The following is a 21,568-nucleotide window of genomic DNA, read 5'->3' as shown; positions in this document are numbered from 1 at the left end:
TGATTAAGATTTTCCTCTAATTCTTTGGGATCGTGGCTTATGACCACAATGTCATCTGCAAATCGTAAATGGTTTAGGTACTCTCCGTTCACATTGACTCCTTTCTGCGACCAGTCTAATCTTCTGAAAGCTTCCTCAAGGGCAGCAGTAAACAGCTTCGGAGATATTGTGTCTCCTTGTCGAACTCCTTTCTCGATTTTAAATTTCCTACTGTCTTTGTCTAGTCTAATAAAGGATGTAGCACTGTCATATATTTTCTTCAAAATCATAATATATGGAGTATCTATGGTTTGTCTTTCCAGTGCCCCAAACATTGCCTTATGCTGTATGGAGTCAAATGCCTTTTCATAATCCACAAATGCCAGGCATAATGGTGTTTTATATTCATTTGCTTTCTCCATTAGCTGTGATATTATGTGAAGGTGATCCATAGTTGAGAATCCTGTCCTAAAGCCAGCTTGCTCTTTCGGTTGATTCTCATCAAGTATTCTTTCTAATCTGTTAGTAATGACCCTTGTGAACAACTTGTAGATATGGGATAACAAGCTAATTGGTCTATAATTTCCAATTTCTGATTTATCTCCTTTCTTATGCAGCAAAACTATGATTGCATTATTCCACTGCTTAGGCATCACACCTTTTCTAATGCACTTTGTGAAGAGCCTTGCCAGTTTTTGTGTTATGTCTCTTCCTCCCAATTTTAACAACTCTACAGTAACTTCATCTTCCCCCGGGGCTTTCCGATTCTTCATTTTCTTCAATGCATGTTCTACCTCATTAGGAAGAATATCGGGTATGTCGTATGTGTTGCTACTTTGCAATCCATCTTCCCCACTGCTGGTATCATTCCCTCGCTCCTTGTATAATTCTCTATAGTAGTCTTCTGCTATTTGAATTATGCCTTCTCTGCTGTTTATAAGTACACCATCGCTATTCTTCAGTTTCAGTATCATTTGTCTTTCTGTATTACTGCTCATGGCTGCTGATTTCAATCCTTTGTTTTCCCTTAATGCTTGTTCTACTTTTCTTGTGTTAAATCTTCTTATGTCCTCTCTGAGTCTTTTTCTAATGGCTTTGCATAACTCAGTATACTCAATTTTCTCCCTGTCAGTGTTTTTCTTGCTCTTCATTTGTCGTCTTTGGTTCATCATGACAAGTGTTTCTTGACTAATTTTTTCTTCTTTGGATTTCTGTTTCCCTATAGGTTTCTTGGGCTTTATCACTTTCAGAAAGTTGTAATATTCCTCGTCGATATCTTGGTCCTGAGCAGTCTGCAGAAGCTCAAACTTGTTCTTAAGTTCCAGTACATACTGCTTTTTCTCCTCCTCTGTTATTTCAAAGACCTTTGTATTATTTACTCGAGTCAGTTTTTTCCTTTCCTTTCCTACATCTATATCAAGTGTACATCTTACCATTCTGTGATCACTTCCAACATTTACCTTATTCAGGACGGTAACATCATTCACAATATATCTTCTGTTAGTGAGGATGAAGTCAATTTCATTAGTTGTTAATCCATTTGGACTCTTCCATGTCCACTTTCTGTTCACCCTTTTCTTGAAAAAAGTGTTCATTACTGACATTCCTTGAGATTCTGCAAATTCCACAAGTCTTTCACCTCTTTTATTTCTTTCACCAATTCCAAAATTTCCTATAGTTCCTCTTTTTGCGCTGTTTTGCCTTTTTCCAACCTTAGCATTGAAGTCCCCCATAATAATAGTGGGTTTTCTGCTCATCTAGAAGACTCTCAATTTCGGTGTACATTTCTTCAACCTCTTCATCATCATAGCTCGATGTTGGTGCATAAATCATTATAATCTTTAGCTTGTACCTCTTAGAAATCTTGAGTATTAGTCTTGACACCCTTGGTGATGTACTTTTGAATTCCAAAATGTTGTTTTTAAAATCTTTATGGACCAGAAACCCAACTCCACCTTCACTCCTTTCACTGTTTCCATTGGTGTACAGCAGATTTCCACTTGATAAACTTATAAGTGATTAAAGTCCATTACGTGTCATTATTTCACTCTTACGCACTGATTACCATGGTTATGAGTCATTTTCAACCAATAATCTTCAACTCTGGGAAATAATGTCAAATGATAGAATTCAAATTATACAGTTTTTGTTAGGTTATGCCATGCCATTACAAATGTCAAATATTTCTTTCAAACTGTTTTAATTACAGGAAATAAAGAATGTCATCCCTACAAAAATAATTTCGCTGACACAATCTGCGCAAACATTGACATCAGAAAATTTAAAACAGTAATCCACCTGAGGAAGAGAAGAACAGAAATCTCATAGATCATCCATTCTTGTAATGCCAAACAATGGCCATGAGAGAAAGGCTCCATAGGAAAAGAGACCATCACCGAGTTGTGATCTGAGGTGGATGCCTAGAGGACTATTCACCTTGACTAACTTCTTTGGAAGGATAGTTCATGAGCAAAAAGATGAAGAGTGTTGGGTGTGTGGTTAGGATTGTCTGGTTTTCTGGTAGTTATATAAACAATGCATGCAAGATCATTATTAATTGCAAAATCATTAGCATTTCAACCAGCTGGAGTTGTGAACATTACAATTGCCAAAGGAAATTACTTCACTGTTAGGAACGTTGGACAGAAGAAAGTCAAATTTCAAAGAGAAGTAAAAGAGTTCCAAATGATTAGTGGAGTTGGGTGAACAATAGAAGCAGTAGATGAATTTGACAGAATGGAATAGAAAGATTTTAAATCAGAGAAGATCGAAAAGAAGAAATTCCAAATTATTAAGTCTTTAATATGAAATATCAAAGCAGACATATGCACAAGTACACCTTTGAAGCGAAAGGAATCATACAGCGAATAATTAAGACAACTGAGATGAGCAGTGGTTGAGGCAACCAATAATTGGGATTCTGTCAGAAAAAAAGTAGGTCGGTTTGGTAGACTATAAATGGAAATGGACATCATTCAGATTGGAAATGAGACCATATGTAATTAAGAAATGGATGAGAAAGGTCTTTTTGCAGTTAAGTTCTATTAGTTTAACTATTCGTGATGTATTCAGTTGTAAATTAAAAACAGACAAGGGAGACATGTTGTACGAAGTAATGAAAGTTTTGGATAGGGCACTCACACACACACCTAGCTCCTTGACATAACATGGCCTTGACAATACCCCCCCCCCATACACACTACTTGGTCTCCCACCATTCACTATCTAGAGTAGTGGAGTCAGCGAGATTATAAACTAGGTGATCTGGATGCTGACTACAGAGTTACAAATAGGTTTGTTCTGGTGGAATATCTAGTGGCTGGCCTGCAAACACCATTTTAAAACTATATCCTCGAAATATAAGGAAGATTGGATCTTGCCATGATGCCCATTGTAACCTCAAAAGACATCAATCATACTGCATGATGGAAGAGATGGCCATTGCCGGAACTTTGCCAGACTGGAGACTAAACATAGGTTTCTCCACTTCGTACAATAAGCAAAGTGGTGGTTTTGCACCAGAAAAGTGCCAACACTGTTTGTTTATATTTTCAGGTTATTTGTTTTTCTTCTCCTACTAATTCAATAAATATCTATATTCTTACTCTAGTTGTTTTTGAAAGATTTACTGTTTTCACTAGACAAAAACACAACTTAATATTCTCTAAAGAGGGGACATAAGCAACATGTGTCATTTCTATTTTCACTTATGAAGCATGCTAAATTTGAAATAAACTAGAAAACATAATTGACTAATAATATCAAATATATATAATGCAGTCATCATTCGCTATTCATTGTTTCACTTATTTGTGGTCACATTTCATGAGCATAAAATGTCAATGTTAACGTGCCGTGATCTACAGTCACGACCAAGTGTGGGTGTAACTAATGTTAATTCAAGTGTGAATGCGACTAATGTTGATCAAGTATGAAATTGTCAGTTTGTGTTATGCATTTCTAGTGGGAGTGCACATCTATCTTGTTTTTACCATTTGACAGCTTAATTTTCTAAAAAATGAGTTTTAGAAAAAAGGGAATTTTTAAAAAATCAAAGAAGGTGATGACTTTATCAAGCAAGATTGAGTGATTAGATAACTTTCAAAAGGAGGGAATTTAGTTTCAGTTGCAAACCATTATAAAATAAATGAATGCACTGTCTGATTCATTAAAAAAAAAAATCAGACGAAAAGATGACAGACAGTGTTCCTGAGAGTGCACCTATTGCAGTAAAAATATCCACCATAACACGCAACATTAAAATGGAAAAGGTATTAAATATTTGAATTAAAAATCAAAAGCAGAAAAAAGTTCTGTTAAGCTTGCTTATCATACATGAAAATGCAATAAAACTATAAGAATACTTTAGCGAATCTGACAAAAGCTCCAGTGGCAAGTTTTTTAGCCAACAAAGGCTGATCCGAAAATTTAAAACAACATTTAAACCTACACAACGTAAAGCTTGTGGGTGAATCTTCAACGGCAGATTTTGTGGCCACAGAAAGTTTTCCAAAAAATTAAAAGTTAATTATGGATAAAGGATATCTACCTGAGCAAGTGTTTAATGCCGACGCAAGCAGCTTGTTTTGGAAGAGAATGCCTTCCAGAACTTAGCTAGCAAAACATGAAAAATCTGCTCCTGGATTTAAGGCTGCCAAGGACAGGCTTACGCTGTTGTTTTATGTTAACGAAAACAGCTACACAATCTGACCAATGGTTGTTTACAAATCACTGAATCTACACACATTAAATGGGCAGAATAAACAACAGCTCCCAATTTATTGGAAATCAAATCAAAAAGCTGGATAATGATTCTCATTTTACACAATGGTTCCGTGATTACTTTCTACATGAAGTAAAACTTTACTTAGCTTTGAAATCATTGCCATTTAAAGTTCTTCTTATAATTGATAATGCCCCGGGACATCCAGACATCAAAATTTTATTTGTGCTATCAAACACAACATTACTTTTTTTGCAACTACTAGACCAAGGTGTGAATGCAGCTTTTAAAAGTTATTACATCAGAAGAAAATTCACCGGCTTGCTAACTAAAATGGAGAAGGATTCAAGCTTAATCATGTGCCAATGTTGGAAAAATTATAACATTGCTGATTGCCTGATCAACATAAAGGAGTCGGTTGAAGAGGTAAAGGAATTTACCATTAATACATGTTAGCAAAAATTATGGCCAGAAGTGGTTAATGACAGATGAATTTTCAATATGGTAGCAGAGAATGTAATGATCTGTAATGAATTAAAAAGAATGTAATGAATTAAAAAGAAACTCAAAAGGAAGTTGGGCACCTGTCAGGTAACCTGCCACCTCCAGATTAATAACAGCTGAATAGTAATGATGTTCAAGGGATGAACAGACCTGCACAATCAAGAGAGACCACTAAATGTTAAAATGCTTTTTTTTTATATTTATTCATGTTTTATACTTTTTTTATTTCCAAAAAACATAATAGGAACTAAGCAATAATGATTTAAATGTTATGAAAAGTGGAGGAAGGGGGTCAAAAGAGGATGGAAATTGGTAAACAAATGGGAGTGAAAGAAGGGGGCATGAACAGTCTAGGCAACAAACTTCCTATAGATTCCTAGAGAGATTTTCCCTACCCTAGGGTGTGCAGCAAGACACATCTGCCATATTAGTTATCAGTCATTTAAGTTCAGACCATTGCACTCAACCTAACTGTTGATTCAAAAACTGAACAAAATTTTTTGAAGGGCTCAATTGGTTTAATTTTAGACCAACAGAATAATCTGTAGATTTTTAACATCCGAATTTGATGGTTTTGAGTTGGATACAGTGCTTCCTTGTATTATGCTAATCTTAAGGATTATTAGTGTAACATGAGGAATTAAAGTATTATACTGGTCCAATAGTAAACCCATTAGTAGACCAGTAGGATTTGCTTGTCACAGTGATCTTCAGAAATGTAACCCAAGCAATTAGTAATGCTCCTACTATATTTCACTTCACACACTTAACCTATAGGAAATGAAGGATATAAATTAGCATTAATAGAGGCATATAAATAAATAAATTTTCTGTTTATACTCTGGGATGACCAAACGGTCAGAGGAGTTCACAAGATAGACAGAATACAAGAAACAGCACCGGCAGTTATTCAGCAGTCACGGGCTTGAACCCCAGTCACTCAAGGCAAGTGTACTTATGCACCCACGCACCTGACCACTAGGCTACTTATCAGCCAGAAAGAAAAAGGAAAAAAAAAAAAAAAAAACCTTCCCATTTCATCCATCCATTGGCTCCAAATGTTTGTCTAGTTCTACCTTGAATTTATTTAAGCTGTCAACTTCTATAAAGATAGATGAAATTTGTTCCAGCAATCAATCACCCGCTGGCTAAAGGCAAATTTCTGCACATCTATTCTACAACTGTCTTTCCTCAATTTGAATTGATGTCCCCTCAGGAAATTAATTTTGGCAAGAGGAAGAAACCCATCGGCACTGAGCTTGCTAAAACCATTCAAGGCCTTATACACCTCAATCAGATTACCTCGCAGGTGCCTAGTCTCCAGACACTGTAATTTGCAAAATTACAGTGTCTGGAGACACTGTAATTTACAAAACTTAAGCTCGTTCCAGCAGCTCTACATCCTTCCAAAAATGAGGCCTCCAGACCTGTATACAGTACTCAAGGTGTGGCCTAACCATTGCCTTATACAAGGGGATAATCACCTCCTTATCCCTGCTAGAAAAATTCCTGTATATCATTAACAAGACACCATGAGCAGTGCAGCGCCTCTGCATTGCTCAGAAAACTTCATATCTGACTGCACAATTACCCCCAGGTCCTTTTCATTCTCTACCACTCTGTGTAGTACCACATAGTTGATACATTACTCTGGGGTTACTGCTACCCATATGCAGTACTTTACATTTGTCAATGTTAAGCTTCGGTTGCCACCTCTCAGCCCATCTGCTCAACTTTTCTAGCTCCTATTGCAGCAGTGTACTGTCTTTAACAACCTTCGTATCACCTGCAAACTTAGACATTAAGCCTGATATACCTTCATCAATATCGATAATAAATATAGAAAACAACAGTCAACCCAACACTGAACCCTGGGCGACTCCACTAATAATGTTAGTCCACGAAGAACAGTGTCCATTGATTACTACTCTGTATTCTTCCACTCAACGATCTATCCAGAGAATCAATTTGCCCCCAGTGCCACAATGCTCCAATTTGTACAGCAGTCTTCCATGAGCAACCATATCAAAATCCTTTCTAAGATCCAAGTATATGATATCAAAATTATTTTGTGCATCCAGTTCCTTTGTGACCACATCATAGTATCCAATCAAATTGGTCAGACAAGACTTCCCCTTAACAAACCCCATGCTGTGTCCAAACTATAACTGAAGTTTTGTCTCAATGATCCTGCAGTGCTTCTTTAACCATTGTCTCCATTAATTTTCCTGGAACAGAAGTTAAACTAACAAGTCTGTAATTACTTGTCACCCTTTGATCTTCCTTTGTGAATTGGGGCCACATTTACACATCTCCAGTCTATGGGTACATGCCTGAGTCCAAGGAAGCTCGCATAATTATGGCTAAGGGTTTGCTTACTTCCTTTGCTGCCTCCTTTAATATACCTGGATAGATCCCATCCTGGATAGATGGAAACTGCCATATATGCAAATATTAGAAAATATCACATAAAAACTGCCATATACGCAAATATTAGAAAATATCACATAAAAACTGCCATATACGCAAATATTAGAAAACACCACCCCAATGTAGACCCATATACATTTATCAAAAACCAACTAAAAATAAAAATAAAATAGTAATTACTCAGAAGAGTATCCCCTTATTTACTAGGTTTATTGCACTCAGGCGAGGCTCGTCGCCTGACTGCACTACGACCTATTGCCAAAATTGACCCCCCCCCCATAGTAAGAGGCTGTATATATGTATAGGGCTTTGCCTCTGCTCTGGACAAATAAGTGCTGTTACGCCTTGGAAAAGCGGTACCGGCACTGTCCGAGGTAAGGCATAAAACAAATGTAAAAATAATGTAAATACACAAATAAATAAATAAATTCATCGAATCAACAACAAAACCCACAATAGACATTGGCCTGAAAATCGGGGACTTCGGCCAATACACCATCGGCACACAGTAAAACGTTAATGCGACTGCGCCATAAAAATAGCCATCCTTAAAACAAGTTAAAGGCAGGAAATTTATCCCTTTTCGACTCTTTGACCTCCACTGGAACACATCAAGTAAGTAATAGTATTGCAATACAAAAAAACTTACCCGTAGGGCTTTGTGTATTCTATCACAGTTGCTGTAGAGATTATAAAGAATTAATTTAATTCATAATAAATAATACTAATTTAACTAACAACAATTAAGAAGAATAAGATAAACATAAGTCCAAAAAAATTCAAAAAGAACCTTGGAATTTAGAATTAATTTAATAGCAAAGCTGTGATAGATGCAAACAGAAACGGGTAAGTAAAAAATGCATTACATTGAATGGGCCGTCAATCCACTCAAAGCCTCCGATGAAGTAGGGGATTGACGTCCATGTGATGTAATACAAAAATGTATAAATTATAGATATAGTTATAAAATAATATTGATAATTTGCCTATTGCTACAGTTTTTCATCAATAAGTGTTATGAAAATTTCTTTAGCAATGCACAACAAGTTGCAAAATCCTAAATGTATAGGCCACGGGTAATTAAGATAACCGAGAATAGGCTAGCTTAAAGACCAGTAATGTATTAACTATAATATCTATAGGTAAAAAACACCGGCACGGACAATGTTTAATTAGCCATCATGGCGAAAAACAATGACATTAATGATGAACAAAGACGAATTAAACCACAATAGAATGATAATACAAAAGAATAATAATAGGTACTCTGTTTGTACCCATGCATTGCTAAAACAGCTACTGGGACAACAGAAAAAGCTAGAAAGAAATGAAATAAAACTACTATAACAGAATATTAAAAATAAAATGCGAATTGAACCATCATAATACAAAAGAATAATTATATATATATATATATATATTGTGTTAAAGATTGCTTCATTTACTGGATATGAACAAGAAAGCACAGAAACCAGTATAAATATGTTAATTCTTACCTTAGTGTTTCAAATGTTTTATATTTAGTGAGGTCAAAGGCTAAAATAGCAGCAGCAGCATTGCGACAGTAATAGGAACTGAGACCACAATACTTTTCTTCTCCTGCAGTATCCTGTAAATAAAATAACATAATAACAATAAAAAAAAAACGCTATGGAATTTGAAATTTACTATCAATCAGTACATGAACTTAGTATGTATTCACATCATGTATCATGTGCCCCAAGGATAACACAAAAGAGTGGGAAAAATTAAGTCAATTTTTGTTCTTCAACACCGGACTGCAATTTAATAAAGAAATATGTTTATGAAGTGACTGAACAAAAAAAAAAATTAGTCACTTCTTTTAGCACATATAAAAGATTGAACATGTGTACCTTCTATGCTTCCTGCAATGAAATTAGAGTATAATATTAATCTATTTTCTATATTTACAGGTATAGCAGGCATGATGCTCTAATAATGCCAGTCAGCAGAAAAGATGTTAGTGAGTGGCAAAAAGGAGCAGTAGCATTTGGCAGGTCAAAAGGACATCCTGTTAAAGAAGTATCCAAATTTGCTGGTTTTTCAGAAAAATCAGTAATAGGAGTTTAAAGAATGGTGCACTTCAAAATCAACTAGAAAAAATCTGCAACAGAATTCTGGCCAAAAGTCTGCCCTAAGTGATCACGATCAGCAACGAATATAAAGTTTAATAAATGAAAAACAATATCAGACAAGACAAGAAATGCGGCAAACAGTTAACAGAGGATCTCATCAGCCAATTTCTGAGAAAACACTGCAAAGAGAATTGCATAACAACAATATGGATATATGGAGTGGGGTCCCTCAAAAAAAGACCAATGTTGACAGCTATTTGTGAAAAAAAATTGGCTAATAACATCTAACAGGCAATAAAAACTAGACTGTTGAAAATTGCAAAGCTGTGATGTGGTCTGATAAATTCAAATTTTGTCTATACTTTAATGACACCAGGCACATGAGTTCACAGTAAAAGCAGTGAGACATTTCACTCAGATGGTGTACAAGGTGTCATCTAAGCTGGCATAGGTCGATGATGATTTGCTGATATTTTAACTATTAAAAATTGAGATCCCTACTTGAATAACCACTTATGATTTAACAGGCTGGCTAATACAAATATTCTTGATGATCAGCTTATGCCTTTTGCTGCACAGTTGAGGTACACTCATGATTTATACTTCTGTATCCTAGGATGGCAACTGTTCACTTCACAAAGCCTCTACTATTTTAAACTAGCACAAGATACAAAAAGTGAAAATATCAATAGCATTTATGAAACCTGAACAAATTATAGGCTCAAACTGTTTTCAGTGGCCAAATATTTATATAAACTGTTTAAGGGTTCTGGATGGACAAGAATTCATGAAGTGATTTGTGCTAAAGGAGGGGTTGCCCATTTTAATTGAAAAATTACACAGCCAACTAATTTTTTTGTCTGGTGTCTGTATCTTTTATATATTTCAGTCATTCATTTTATATGGTTTGTTTTTATACTGGAAATGTTCATAAATGATTTATATTCTAGAATTAAAGTAGTATTATTTTTATTCTCACCATACTGAATCCCTTCATGATGGAAAAGATTGAAATGCAACAAATTATTGAAAAGGTCAACAAACAGAAATTTTCCATTCAATGCTTTTATTCTTCTCTTGTTAAGCCAGGGGCCAGTACCATTGGTAACATGAATCACATTTAGTTTTTCACCTAATCTTGGTGGCAGTAGGGAACATGAAATGATTTCAAGCACACAGTTTATTGCCAGTTTAGCATAAGAGCAATTTTCATTCCAACTGCCTTCAGTGTACTTGTATTCACAGTTAGGATATTATAGGATAGAAATATTAGCATTAGTAGAGGCATATGATGCAAGAAAGCAAGCTTATATAGCATCAGCCAAAAAAAACCTTCCCATTTTACCCTCTGGCTAAAGGCAAATTTCCACACATCTATTCTACAATTGCCTTTCCTCAATTTGAATTTATGTCCCCTCAAGTAAGTAATCTGAGCAAGAGGAAGAATCATTGAGCTTGCTCAAACCATTCAAGGTCTTATACACCTCACTTAGATCACCTCGCATGTGCCTAGTCTCCAGAAGCTGCAATTTGCAGAACTTAAGCCTTTCTTGGCTTAAGTTAATTAAGTTAATATCTCACAGTTAATATGCGATTGCAGTGACAGAATTAGGCCAGAACAGTGCCCTTACTGCAAGAAATGCACAAAAAAAATTGTGAGGAATAGAAAGAGCTATCTACCCAGTATTGTATTGTCATGTAATCATCATTCCTCTGCTGATAATCACTGCATTCTTGTGCAGAGTGGAAATAAATTTTCATTTATACTATACTGGACAGCTACCATGGTCAGAAGCAGCTGCAATAAAACAGTTACAATTTAATTGTAACCTTTAATGCATTTGATAAACCAGCACAAGAGTTACCAATGGACTGTACAAAACTGAAGACCATGATCACACCTAGGCCATTAGGGATCATCATGGTCTCTGATTCCTTTTTGATGAAAGTTTTGGGATATTTCTCATTGGGAATATAGTCCTATATTGGCTATGTTCACTCCCATGCTGACTGAGTTGCTTGTAAGCAACAGCACATGCTTTTTAACTCTAAAATTTGTAATTTTCATACACTGCCCAATAGCTGTAAATGTACTATAAAATACACTTGACACAGATGGAGTCTCTTGCCCGTATATTTTTGTTTCACTTTCGTGTGATTATTAATGCAAATAGTCACATCAATGGGTTGATTCCACACATATACTGGTTCACTTTATCATTCAGCATATGGGGCAAATTGTGTCTGAAGTAGATGGAAACTGACAATCCCATGCATTAAAAAACAGATAGGTCTATAGTAGAAATGGAACCTATAGGTAAGTGAATATAAGGTGGCGAGCCAGAATTTAAGAGTTAAGTTATGATTATCCAGAACTTCCCCAATCAGTTGGCCCCTTGTTTCTACAGATGATCCGAACAAGGGATGGTGTCTGCTGAAATGACTAGGCGGACAGACATTCAGGATTCAGGAGTTGTGTGATAAGGTTATCAGGTTCTACATGGGAATATGGATAAGATGTCGGAATATAATTTGATACCAGATAAATGATATTCCTATTGCACTTTCTGTCATAATTTGTAATAAAATTTCTGCAAATGCAAGTGTTTGGAATGCAAGGTAGATTTAATGAGGAAGACTATCTTTCCACGAGTAGGAAGACAAGCTGAACTTTTGTCATTCTATACATGTTGTAATTTGTAACTCTAGGAGAAACTTCCAGTTGCCAAACACTTACTGGATTGATATGGACAAGTAAATAATTCAGCTAATCAGAAATGCTGTGTAAGCTTATGCAGTTCCAGTGTATTAATATATCATCATCATCTTCAGCCATTATCGATCGACTACAGAATGATGGCCTCCTCAAAAACTTTCCAGCAACTGCAGTCTTGTATTTTCTGTTGCCATTGTATACCAGCAAATTTCACAATTTCATTGATCCTCCTCATCCTTGGTCTTTTTCTTGGACATTTAGAGTAAAACAGTATCCATTCCAAAATTCATTTGGTCCATCTATTGTCAGTTATTCTTGATATGTGACCTGCACATTTCCATTTTAAGTGATTTGTTCTTTCAATGTCACAAACCTTGGTTTGTTGGCATCATGCAGTATGAGTGATGACTTTTGAGGTTATGATGAACATCGTGGCGAGATCCAATATTCCTAACATTTCGAAGGTACAGCTCTAAAACGGTGTTCGCAGGCCGGCCGCTAGTTAGTACACCAGACCGAACCTATTGGTAACTGTCTAGGAGGCCTTCTGGATCAGCAAGTGTATAATCTTGCTACCTCTATTCTGCCAGATAGTGACTGGAGAGAGTCCGAGTAGTGTGTATGCGGGGAGCATTGTCAAGGCCATGTTATGTCAAGGATCTGGGTATATTCTTACCATGTGTACGCCATATCCAAAAATTTCATTACTTTATACAGCATGTCCCCCCCCCCACTATTTCTTACTTTTGAATACACCTTGAATTGTCAAACTAACAGAGTAAGTTTATTTGCGAAAAGATCTAAACCTACCAAACACTTCCTACTTCATTTCACAAATATATGTGGTCTCAATTCTAATTTCAATGATGTCCATTTCCACTTGCAGTCTGCCAAACCCCATGTGCTTTTTCTGACAGAATCTCAGTTATTGGTTGATTCAACTACTGCTCATCTCAGATGCCCAAATTATTCGCTGTATGATTCCTTTCACCTCAAAGGTAGTACTTGTGCATATGTCCGTTCTGATATTCCCTGTCAGAGAGTTGGTAATTTGAATCTCCTCTTTTCGATCTTCTCTGGCTTAAAATCTCTCTACCTCATTGTGTCAAATTCATCTGTTGTCTCTACCTTTCTCCCAACTCCACTAATCACTTGGAGCTCTTTGACTTCCTCTCTTTGCAACTTGACTTTCTCCAGTCCAACTTTCCTAACAGTGAGGTAATTTTCCTTGGTGATATTAATGTTCACGACTCCAGCTAGCTTCCGTTTTCTAGTCACACTAACCCAGCTGGTCGAGATGCTGAGGCTTTTGCAATTACTAATGACCTTGCACAGATTGTTCATTTACCTACAAGAATACCAGACGATCCTAACCATACAGTCAATACGTTTGATCTTTTTCTCACAAACAACCCTTCTAAGTACACGGTCGAAGTGAGAGATCCTTTAGGCACCTCAGAACACAACTTGGTGATTGTCTCTTCTCCAATGGAGCCTTTATGTCATGGCTATTCCCAACCTTGTATTGTTTGGCATTGCAAGAATGCAAAATGGGATGACCTGCGAGACTTCTTTTCTTCTTTTCCTTCATCGGATTACTGTTTCAAAACTTCTGATGTCAACGTTTGCTCAGATCGTGTCAGTGAAATTATTCTTGCAGGAATGAACTCCTTTATTCCACACTCCACTTTAAAATCTCGTCCTTTATCTAAACCTTGGTTTTCCAATAAATGTGATAAGGCTGTTCATTGATTTCCAGTCAATGGAAGAAGGTCATTAATATACAAGAGTTGTTGTTGTTGTTGTTATTATTTGGTTTTTAGGAGCATTAGCAACTAAGGCATATTGCTCCAGGATATGCGATGGTCATTCCCTGACCTTTCCGCATCCTCCGTATTTGGTGGTGACGGGCTCGAACCCTGGTCTAATCAAGAAGCGTGTGCTATGCACTGCTGCTCCTTCCCACCTGGCTACGGAGGTGCCTAACTACAGAAGTGCCTACTTACACTTTTTGCCCGACGACAAGAAGCAGAGTCGTCCTGAAAGATGCAGTTACTTGGCAGGGTGAAATGGTCTCTAATGGTTGGCAGCAATTTGCCTTCCAATATAGCCAAGTATCCATTGGCATTTACAGAACCTTTTATAAACTGCAGGTGACCTACTCCACATACAAAATGCACCCCTATATCATTTGGGTGGTAGAAAAATATCACTGTAGACACCATACAGTTTGGATGGTATTCTTCACCTCGTTTATCTCCCATCAGAGCCATGCAGGCTGAATTTCTTTTCATCCGAGAAAATAACTGACTTCCACCGCTCGGGGGTCGATTTGACATGCTCCTTACACCAAATTAATTGGGCCTTTTTCATTTGTGTGAGGAGAGGCTTCTTTTAAGGATTACGGGCTACAAGTCCATTTTTGAAGAGGCGTCTTCTGACTGTTACTGCACTTGCTACCACTCCTGTATGTTCTTCACATTCTCTTTTCAGCTTAGACAAAGAAGCTTTACAGTTTTTAAGACATAAGGGCTTCAAAACATAGTTCTGTTTTGGCGTAGAGACTCATTTGCGTCCAGTTCCTTTTTTCCTATCAGCAGAACCAGTATTCTTGATTTTGGAAAGAAATCTACTCACTGTTGACTGATTACAAGACACTCTATATGCAAAGTGACAGGAAGAACATCCTTTCTCACGTAAAGCAACAATAGCATTCTTTCTTCGTGCCATCAACTGCACATAACTCGCCATCCTGACACAAGCAAGGAATGACTGCAACTCTTGCATATTGTGCTTATATAGCTGAAAGTAGCAGCTGATGCAATATTATGTCACCACCTTCATTATCAATCTTATCTGATGCAATTTGTAAGAAATATTGCCATTACTTACATTATTCGGACGCAATTACAATTTTAAGGGGTGATGCTCTTTCTTTGAACACCAGTGTATATGGGAAAGAAATATTAGGGACTTTGTACTAGTAGGTTCAAATATAACAAGAACAATAATTTAATAATCTCATGTTCTGTTGTTTGTTTGTTATTTGTTTTTAGGAGCATTAGCAACTAAGGCCATATTGCTCTGATCTCATGTTCTACATTTTATGATTTTCCCCCTCAATTTTGTAAATAAGTTTATAAATTTTGAAATCATGTAACCACACCCTCTAAGCCATATGCTGTTTATGAAACATTTGAAAATCTCGGAAGAGAAATAAACAGATAATAATAATTATTATTATTAATAATAATAATATAATTTCCAAAATACACTGGCAGTTTCACACACACACACTAGCCATATCAGATGCAAAGAATGGCAAGAATTGTTCAATCTGATAATTGAGAAAATGGAAATATACACTGAATTGGCTTTGCATTAGCAATATATACATGATAGATTGTGGGGATTCCCCTTTTGCCCACAATACAGCCTGTACACATCTTGGCATGGACTCAAGTGTTGCAGGGTGCTCTGTGGTAATGCTACCCATGTGTATGTTTTTTAATGAAAAACATATGCATATATTCAGTATGCATGTTTTTTCAGAAAGACAGTATGCTACTGCAACAGGAGCTAGAAAAATTAGGCAGTTGGGCTTAGAAGTGGCAACTGAAGTTGAATATTGGCAAATGCAAAGTAATGCATATGGGTAGCAGTAACCCAAGAGAAACATACCAAATGTATGGTACAACACTTGTGCAGTCAGATATGAAGTTCTCCGAGCAGTGCAGACAGGGTACCAGAGCAGGCCATGGAGTATTGTCCATGATATATAGGAATTTTGCTTGCAGAGACAAGGAGCTGATTATCCCCTTGTATAAGGCAATGGTCAGGCCACACCTTGAGTACTGCATACAGGTCTGGAGGCCTCATTTTAGGAAGGATGTAGAGTTGCTAGACAGAGAAGGGCAACAAGATTGGCAAGAGGAACAAAGGGGTGCTCTTACCAAGAAAGGCCTAAGTTCTGCAAGTTGCAGCATCTGGAGACTAGGCTTGTTTGTTTGTTATTTGGTTTTTAGGAGCATTAGCAACTAAGGCCATATTGCTCCAGGATATGCGGTGGTCATTCCCTGACCTTTCCGCATCCTCCGTATTTGGTAGTGATGGACTCGAACCCCGGTCTAATCAAGAAGCGTGTGCTATGCACTGCTGCTCCTTCCCACCTGGCTACGGAGGCGCCTGGGAGACTAGGCACCTGCGAGATGATCTAATTGAGGTGTATAAGCTTGGAATGGTTTGAGCAGGCACAATGCTGATGGGATTCCTCTGCTTGCTCAGACTAAGAACCTGAGGAGGGTATAAATTCAAATTGAGGAAAGACAGTTGCAGAATAGATGTGCTGAAGTTTGCCTTTAGCCAGTGGGTAGCTGATTGCTGGAACAGACTTCCATCTGTTGTTGTGGAAGTTGATCGCTTAAATAAATTTAAGACTGAACTAGACAAACATTTGGAGTGACCAGATGGGTAAAATGGGTAGGGTTTTTTTTTTTTTTTTTTTGATAATGCTGTTTAAGCTTGCTTTCTTGCATCATATGCCTCAACTAATGCTAATGTGTTGCACATGTTCAGTAATACCAGCAAATTGACAAGGGTGGTAATAGACCGAAATGTCCTTTTTCAATCGGTCCCGAACATGCTCTACTGGGTTCAGATCAGATGATCTGGGTAGCCAAAGCCTCCAATCCTGCGCATGAAGAGTTCATTATAACATCCCTGAAACCAGTCAGCAACCTACCTGGCCTTATGGCATGGTGCATGTCTTATTGATAGATGCCAGAAATGTCTGGACACATTATCACCACAAAGGGGTGTACTGGGTTGCCAACAATAGAAAGGTAGGTCCCATAGAGCCGTTGATTAACAGTCATCAGAGAAAGGTCCTCAAACCACAACACCACTGTCTCCAGTCTATCAAACACCAACAGTGTAACCAAGTGTCACAAACTCATGTTTTCTTCAAATTTGGCTATGCCCATCAGCATAACAGAGTTGGAAATGGGATTCATCAGACCAAGTTAGAAATTTCAAAGTTGGCGGTGCTGATTTGCCACAAGAAACTGTGCCTTGCATAGTTTCTTGTGTCTCACAACGAGCATGGGTGCCCATGTGGATATTGGCTTGCTATTCCAATGTTGTACTGGGTAGTTAGCTAGGTTACTGTACTGTGTCATGAGACATCACACAACACAATGTTCACCAAGGGCATCAACCATACGTGGCCATCTGTGTGATCTTTGGTTAGTTGTTTGACCACTGTTCAGCTAGTCATGGTAGACTTGTGACACCATAGAATAGGAGCACTTAACCACATTGGCTGTTGTCAAGATAATGGCACCTGCATATTAACCACAACTGTTCTACATTCTAAGTCAGAAAGATCTCAATTCTTATCCATTCTTCCTTGCAGACACTCAAAAACTGATTGCCACATTTGAAAACCATAATCTTATCTCAGCCATTCCTAACTTTGAGCCTTCACCAACATCAATACACACACGTGTGTGCGGTCTGGTCAATTTTAAAAATATACTAAGAGCAGAATACAATACAACCAAGTATTAATGAACACTGTGGTGGTATGCATGTCTGCTAAATCTTACTGCTGCTCAAATTCAAAAGAAATATATATGTAGTTGCTGAAGTTGCTTCAAAGTTATGAAAAAGTGCTGTACTATGAAATCAAAAACATTTAAGCATGCAATAATGTATTCTACAGCATTTAATGTGTGGAGTTGAAGTGCCTGAAATTTCACTGTGTTGGCAGTGGAAACTGTTTAACTTATTCAGAGTCTGAAAGGTCTCAATAGCAATTCAGTAACAATAAGAAAAAATCTGGGCTCCCTGCTTTATTGTGAAATATTTTAATTGATAGATTGAGGCAGTTACATCATCAGGTTCCATAGAAATGAAAAGTTTAGTTTACTGGGTACTGTCCATTAAAGTGAAGGTTGACTGTATCTTGAAATATCAAAGAATTGAGTTTAGCTGTTTGGGTCAGTGGCAAATTAACTCAGGCTGTGAGACACTGTGAATAGCTGTATATCACATGTATGCCAGTGGCGTATCCAGGTATCATCGTAAGGGGGAGCTGGCGACCAGGTGTTTGAACATTTTTTTTAGATAGACTGCACTTATACATGCACATAAATAATGTTTTATTGATTATCTTTATTTAGGAAAGCATGTGAATATTAATCACAAAAAAATTACAATAATATATTATTTCCAAACATTTGGCAATATAACAGATGGAACAAACAAGTTTATGAAATATATAAGAAAATTATAAAAGAAGAAAACAATAGAAGTACATCCAAAGTCCTGGCAGGGGTCCTAGCTATATGTTCCAATGGTCACATGTCTTTGTAAGATTTGCAAAAGTAAGTTATTTTAACCACAATCGGTTCACACGCTGTCTCTTTCCATTCTGACTTCCCCTCAGTCACACTGTCATGTCGAGTGGTGTTGGAGATTCCGTCACCCAAACTTTGAGTGGCCACCAACTTTAAGAAAAATACAAAGAATTTTGCATTCTTTTTTCTTAAAAAGGGGCCCACAAAACCTCCATTCCCCCCCCCCCTGCACAGCTATGAAAAATGCTACAATGCTTTCTGCTGTTGCATGTTCTGTATTGCCAATTTCTTGAATGGCAATTCTCTTTCATGCTGAATATGAAAGGGCTCTTCAGCTCTCTTGTGCTTAATTTGTATTACAATGCCTTTCAATATCACTTAATTTGGTTGTCAGCATGCATTTACAATATTTACAAAAACAATATAAATTTACAATATTTATATTTAGCATCTTTGAGCCATTGATCATGAAAGTGTTGACTATATTTTTTGCTCATTTTCAAAAAGGGGCAAAATTACACACTAGTTTAATATGAAAATTCATAAGAGAAAAAAAAATAATAATAATTAGTTACCTACTGAAAGTAATTGAATCATCACAAATGAAAAAGGCCAAGTTTTCGTCAACACTCTGTTAAGAACAGTCATTTGCATGCGGAAATGATTTAAGTTACTGCATCAATGTTTTGGGCAGGATACTCCAGTAATTTGAAAAGTGAACCAGCATAACTTTCCTAATAAAAAGCCATATTAGGAAAATTAGACTGCAGAAAGTCAAATTTGAAAAAAGGAAGTTGAAGAGTTCTGAGTGATTAGTGGAAATTCATTATAATATCTTTCTCTGATCTGTAAATGACCCATCAACAAATTTTCAATAAAAAAAATTACTGACATCACATCAGAGTTATAAAATTACAAATCATTCTGTCAAATTGTAACAAAATGCAAAGAATAGTAAAAAAATAATAATAAATAAAAATACATCTAGAACAATGGGTAACATATATTAGTATAGCACACTGTACAACGTTTGATGATCGCTGACATCATAGACCATTCATAATTTGTGAATGGTCTATCATGTAAACTTATGAAAACTGGAATAATAAATTCACTTACATGAAGGCCACCATAGCCGAGTGATCAAGCATGAGGGCGCATAAGTACACATACCTTGAGTGACCAGGGTTCAAGCCTGTGACCTTGGGTGCCAGCAGCATGGTGCAAGTGCACTGCCTTTAGATTTCGAAGTAATACACAATTTTTAATATTTTCATTAATTTATTGAAACGTTAAAACAATACATATTCATTCTTTCAAAATACAAGTACTTTCTCCCACCAATCACAAAACATTGGCTCACCTATACATGTAAAGCAGTCAAACTTGACTTAATTCAAATATTGCATGTATTCGAAAATTTGGTGAACGAAAAATTTATTCCCTTTCAAAATATTCTGCCCGCACCCATGCCCGTGACTGCTAAATACGGTGCCATTTCTTGTATTCTCCCTACCTTGTGAACTCCTCTGACCGTGTGGTCATCCCAGAGTATAAAGAGAAAATTCATTCTTAAAATCACTTATTACAGAATCACTAAAAAGTTGGCATTGCATTGTGCACATAAAGCAAATCAATGCACACCTCTATTCAGAGGTGCACATTCATTGTTTACTGAGTGCAAAAGGAAATAAAAAAGGTGAGCACAAGAAAAATAACACTTTGAAATTCATATATCTTTCTCTAATCTGTAAATGATCCATCAACAGGTTTTCAATAACAATAAAAAAATAAAAAAAAAAATTTTAATTACTAACACCAGAGTAACAAAATTACAGATCGTTCCGTCAATTTGTAACAAAATGCAAAGAATAGTAAAAAAAATAATAATAATAGATCTACAGCAATGAGTAGCATTAGTATCAAAACTGGACAATGGATAGTCAACGTTTGACAAACACCGACATCATGGATTATTCAAAATGTGTGAATGGTCCATCATGTAAACTAATGAAAACTGGAGTAATAAATTTACTTACATTTTCAGCCTTTCTATCACAGGTTAGAAAAGAACAGTTGTAATAGTAATGGGTGAATTTTTTTCATGCTCTGAGAAACTTGAAAATGTAAAATCACTACACTTGAAAATTTAGAATCACAGAATAGTACATAATGCTTGATAACAGCTGCAGGACTTTCTTTCTCTGCCAATAAAGCAAAATAAAAATACTGTATCTGTGACTGGAATTTTTTTGTTTTGTTTCCCATTCTCATTTCCCCAATTTCTACTTCAAGTAACTTTGTAACAAATTTTCCCACCACAAGCGAAAACAGAAAAGATACATATAAAATGGTTATAAAATGTATTAAAAGCGACAAAGTCCAGTCCTGTTGGCTGTTTTGAAAGAAAGCAATAGACAAGGGTAGAATGTTGTTATGAAAATGGCAAATGAACCTCAAAACCATAAATTTAATGAAACTGCATGCTTTGGAGTGACAGGTTGGACAGACTTGTCTGATAGAGACCCACTAATTTTGGGGTGACTGAAGTAGACGTTTCACTCTTCCTTGTCATTGCTTAATCCGCTCTCTGAACACCACAGGATAAACGCTAATTACACGAAGGATTCCTCACAATGCACCGACCACTAACAGAACGTCATCAAAGGATCGGCAATTTAAATGTGTCTCTGGTTAGCATACTGATAACTCATTCTTAGTCCTTGTAGTTTTTTCGTTTCAGATAAACAAAAAAAAAAAA

General features: G+C 36.5%; 1 protein-coding gene across 2 annotated transcripts in view; it reads right to left on the bottom strand.

Annotated features, from left to right (window-relative positions):
• The window catches only part of LOC150084409 (ras-related protein Rab-20-like), a 258,891-nt gene that overhangs the window by 32,003 nt on the left and 205,320 nt on the right, over nucleotides 1-21,568 (bottom strand). For both annotated transcript variants that reach the window (XM_090376049.1, XM_090376050.1), the window contains one exon: nucleotides 9,133-9,245. In XM_090376049.1, coding sequence (XP_090232175.1) covers nucleotides 9,133-9,245 — 113 coding nt within the window. The remainder of the gene's footprint in view (nucleotides 1-9,132; nucleotides 9,246-21,568) is intronic.

This window comes from Mastigoproctus giganteus, chromosome 6 (genome assembly GCF_048544385.1).
Source record: "Mastigoproctus giganteus isolate SK-2022 chromosome 6, ASM4854438v1, whole genome shotgun sequence".
Classification (NCBI taxonomy): Eukaryota; Metazoa; Arthropoda; class Arachnida; order Uropygi; family Thelyphonidae; genus Mastigoproctus; species Mastigoproctus giganteus.
Note: the sequence above shows the minus strand (reverse complement) of the source record. Positions and strands in the feature narration are given on the sequence as shown.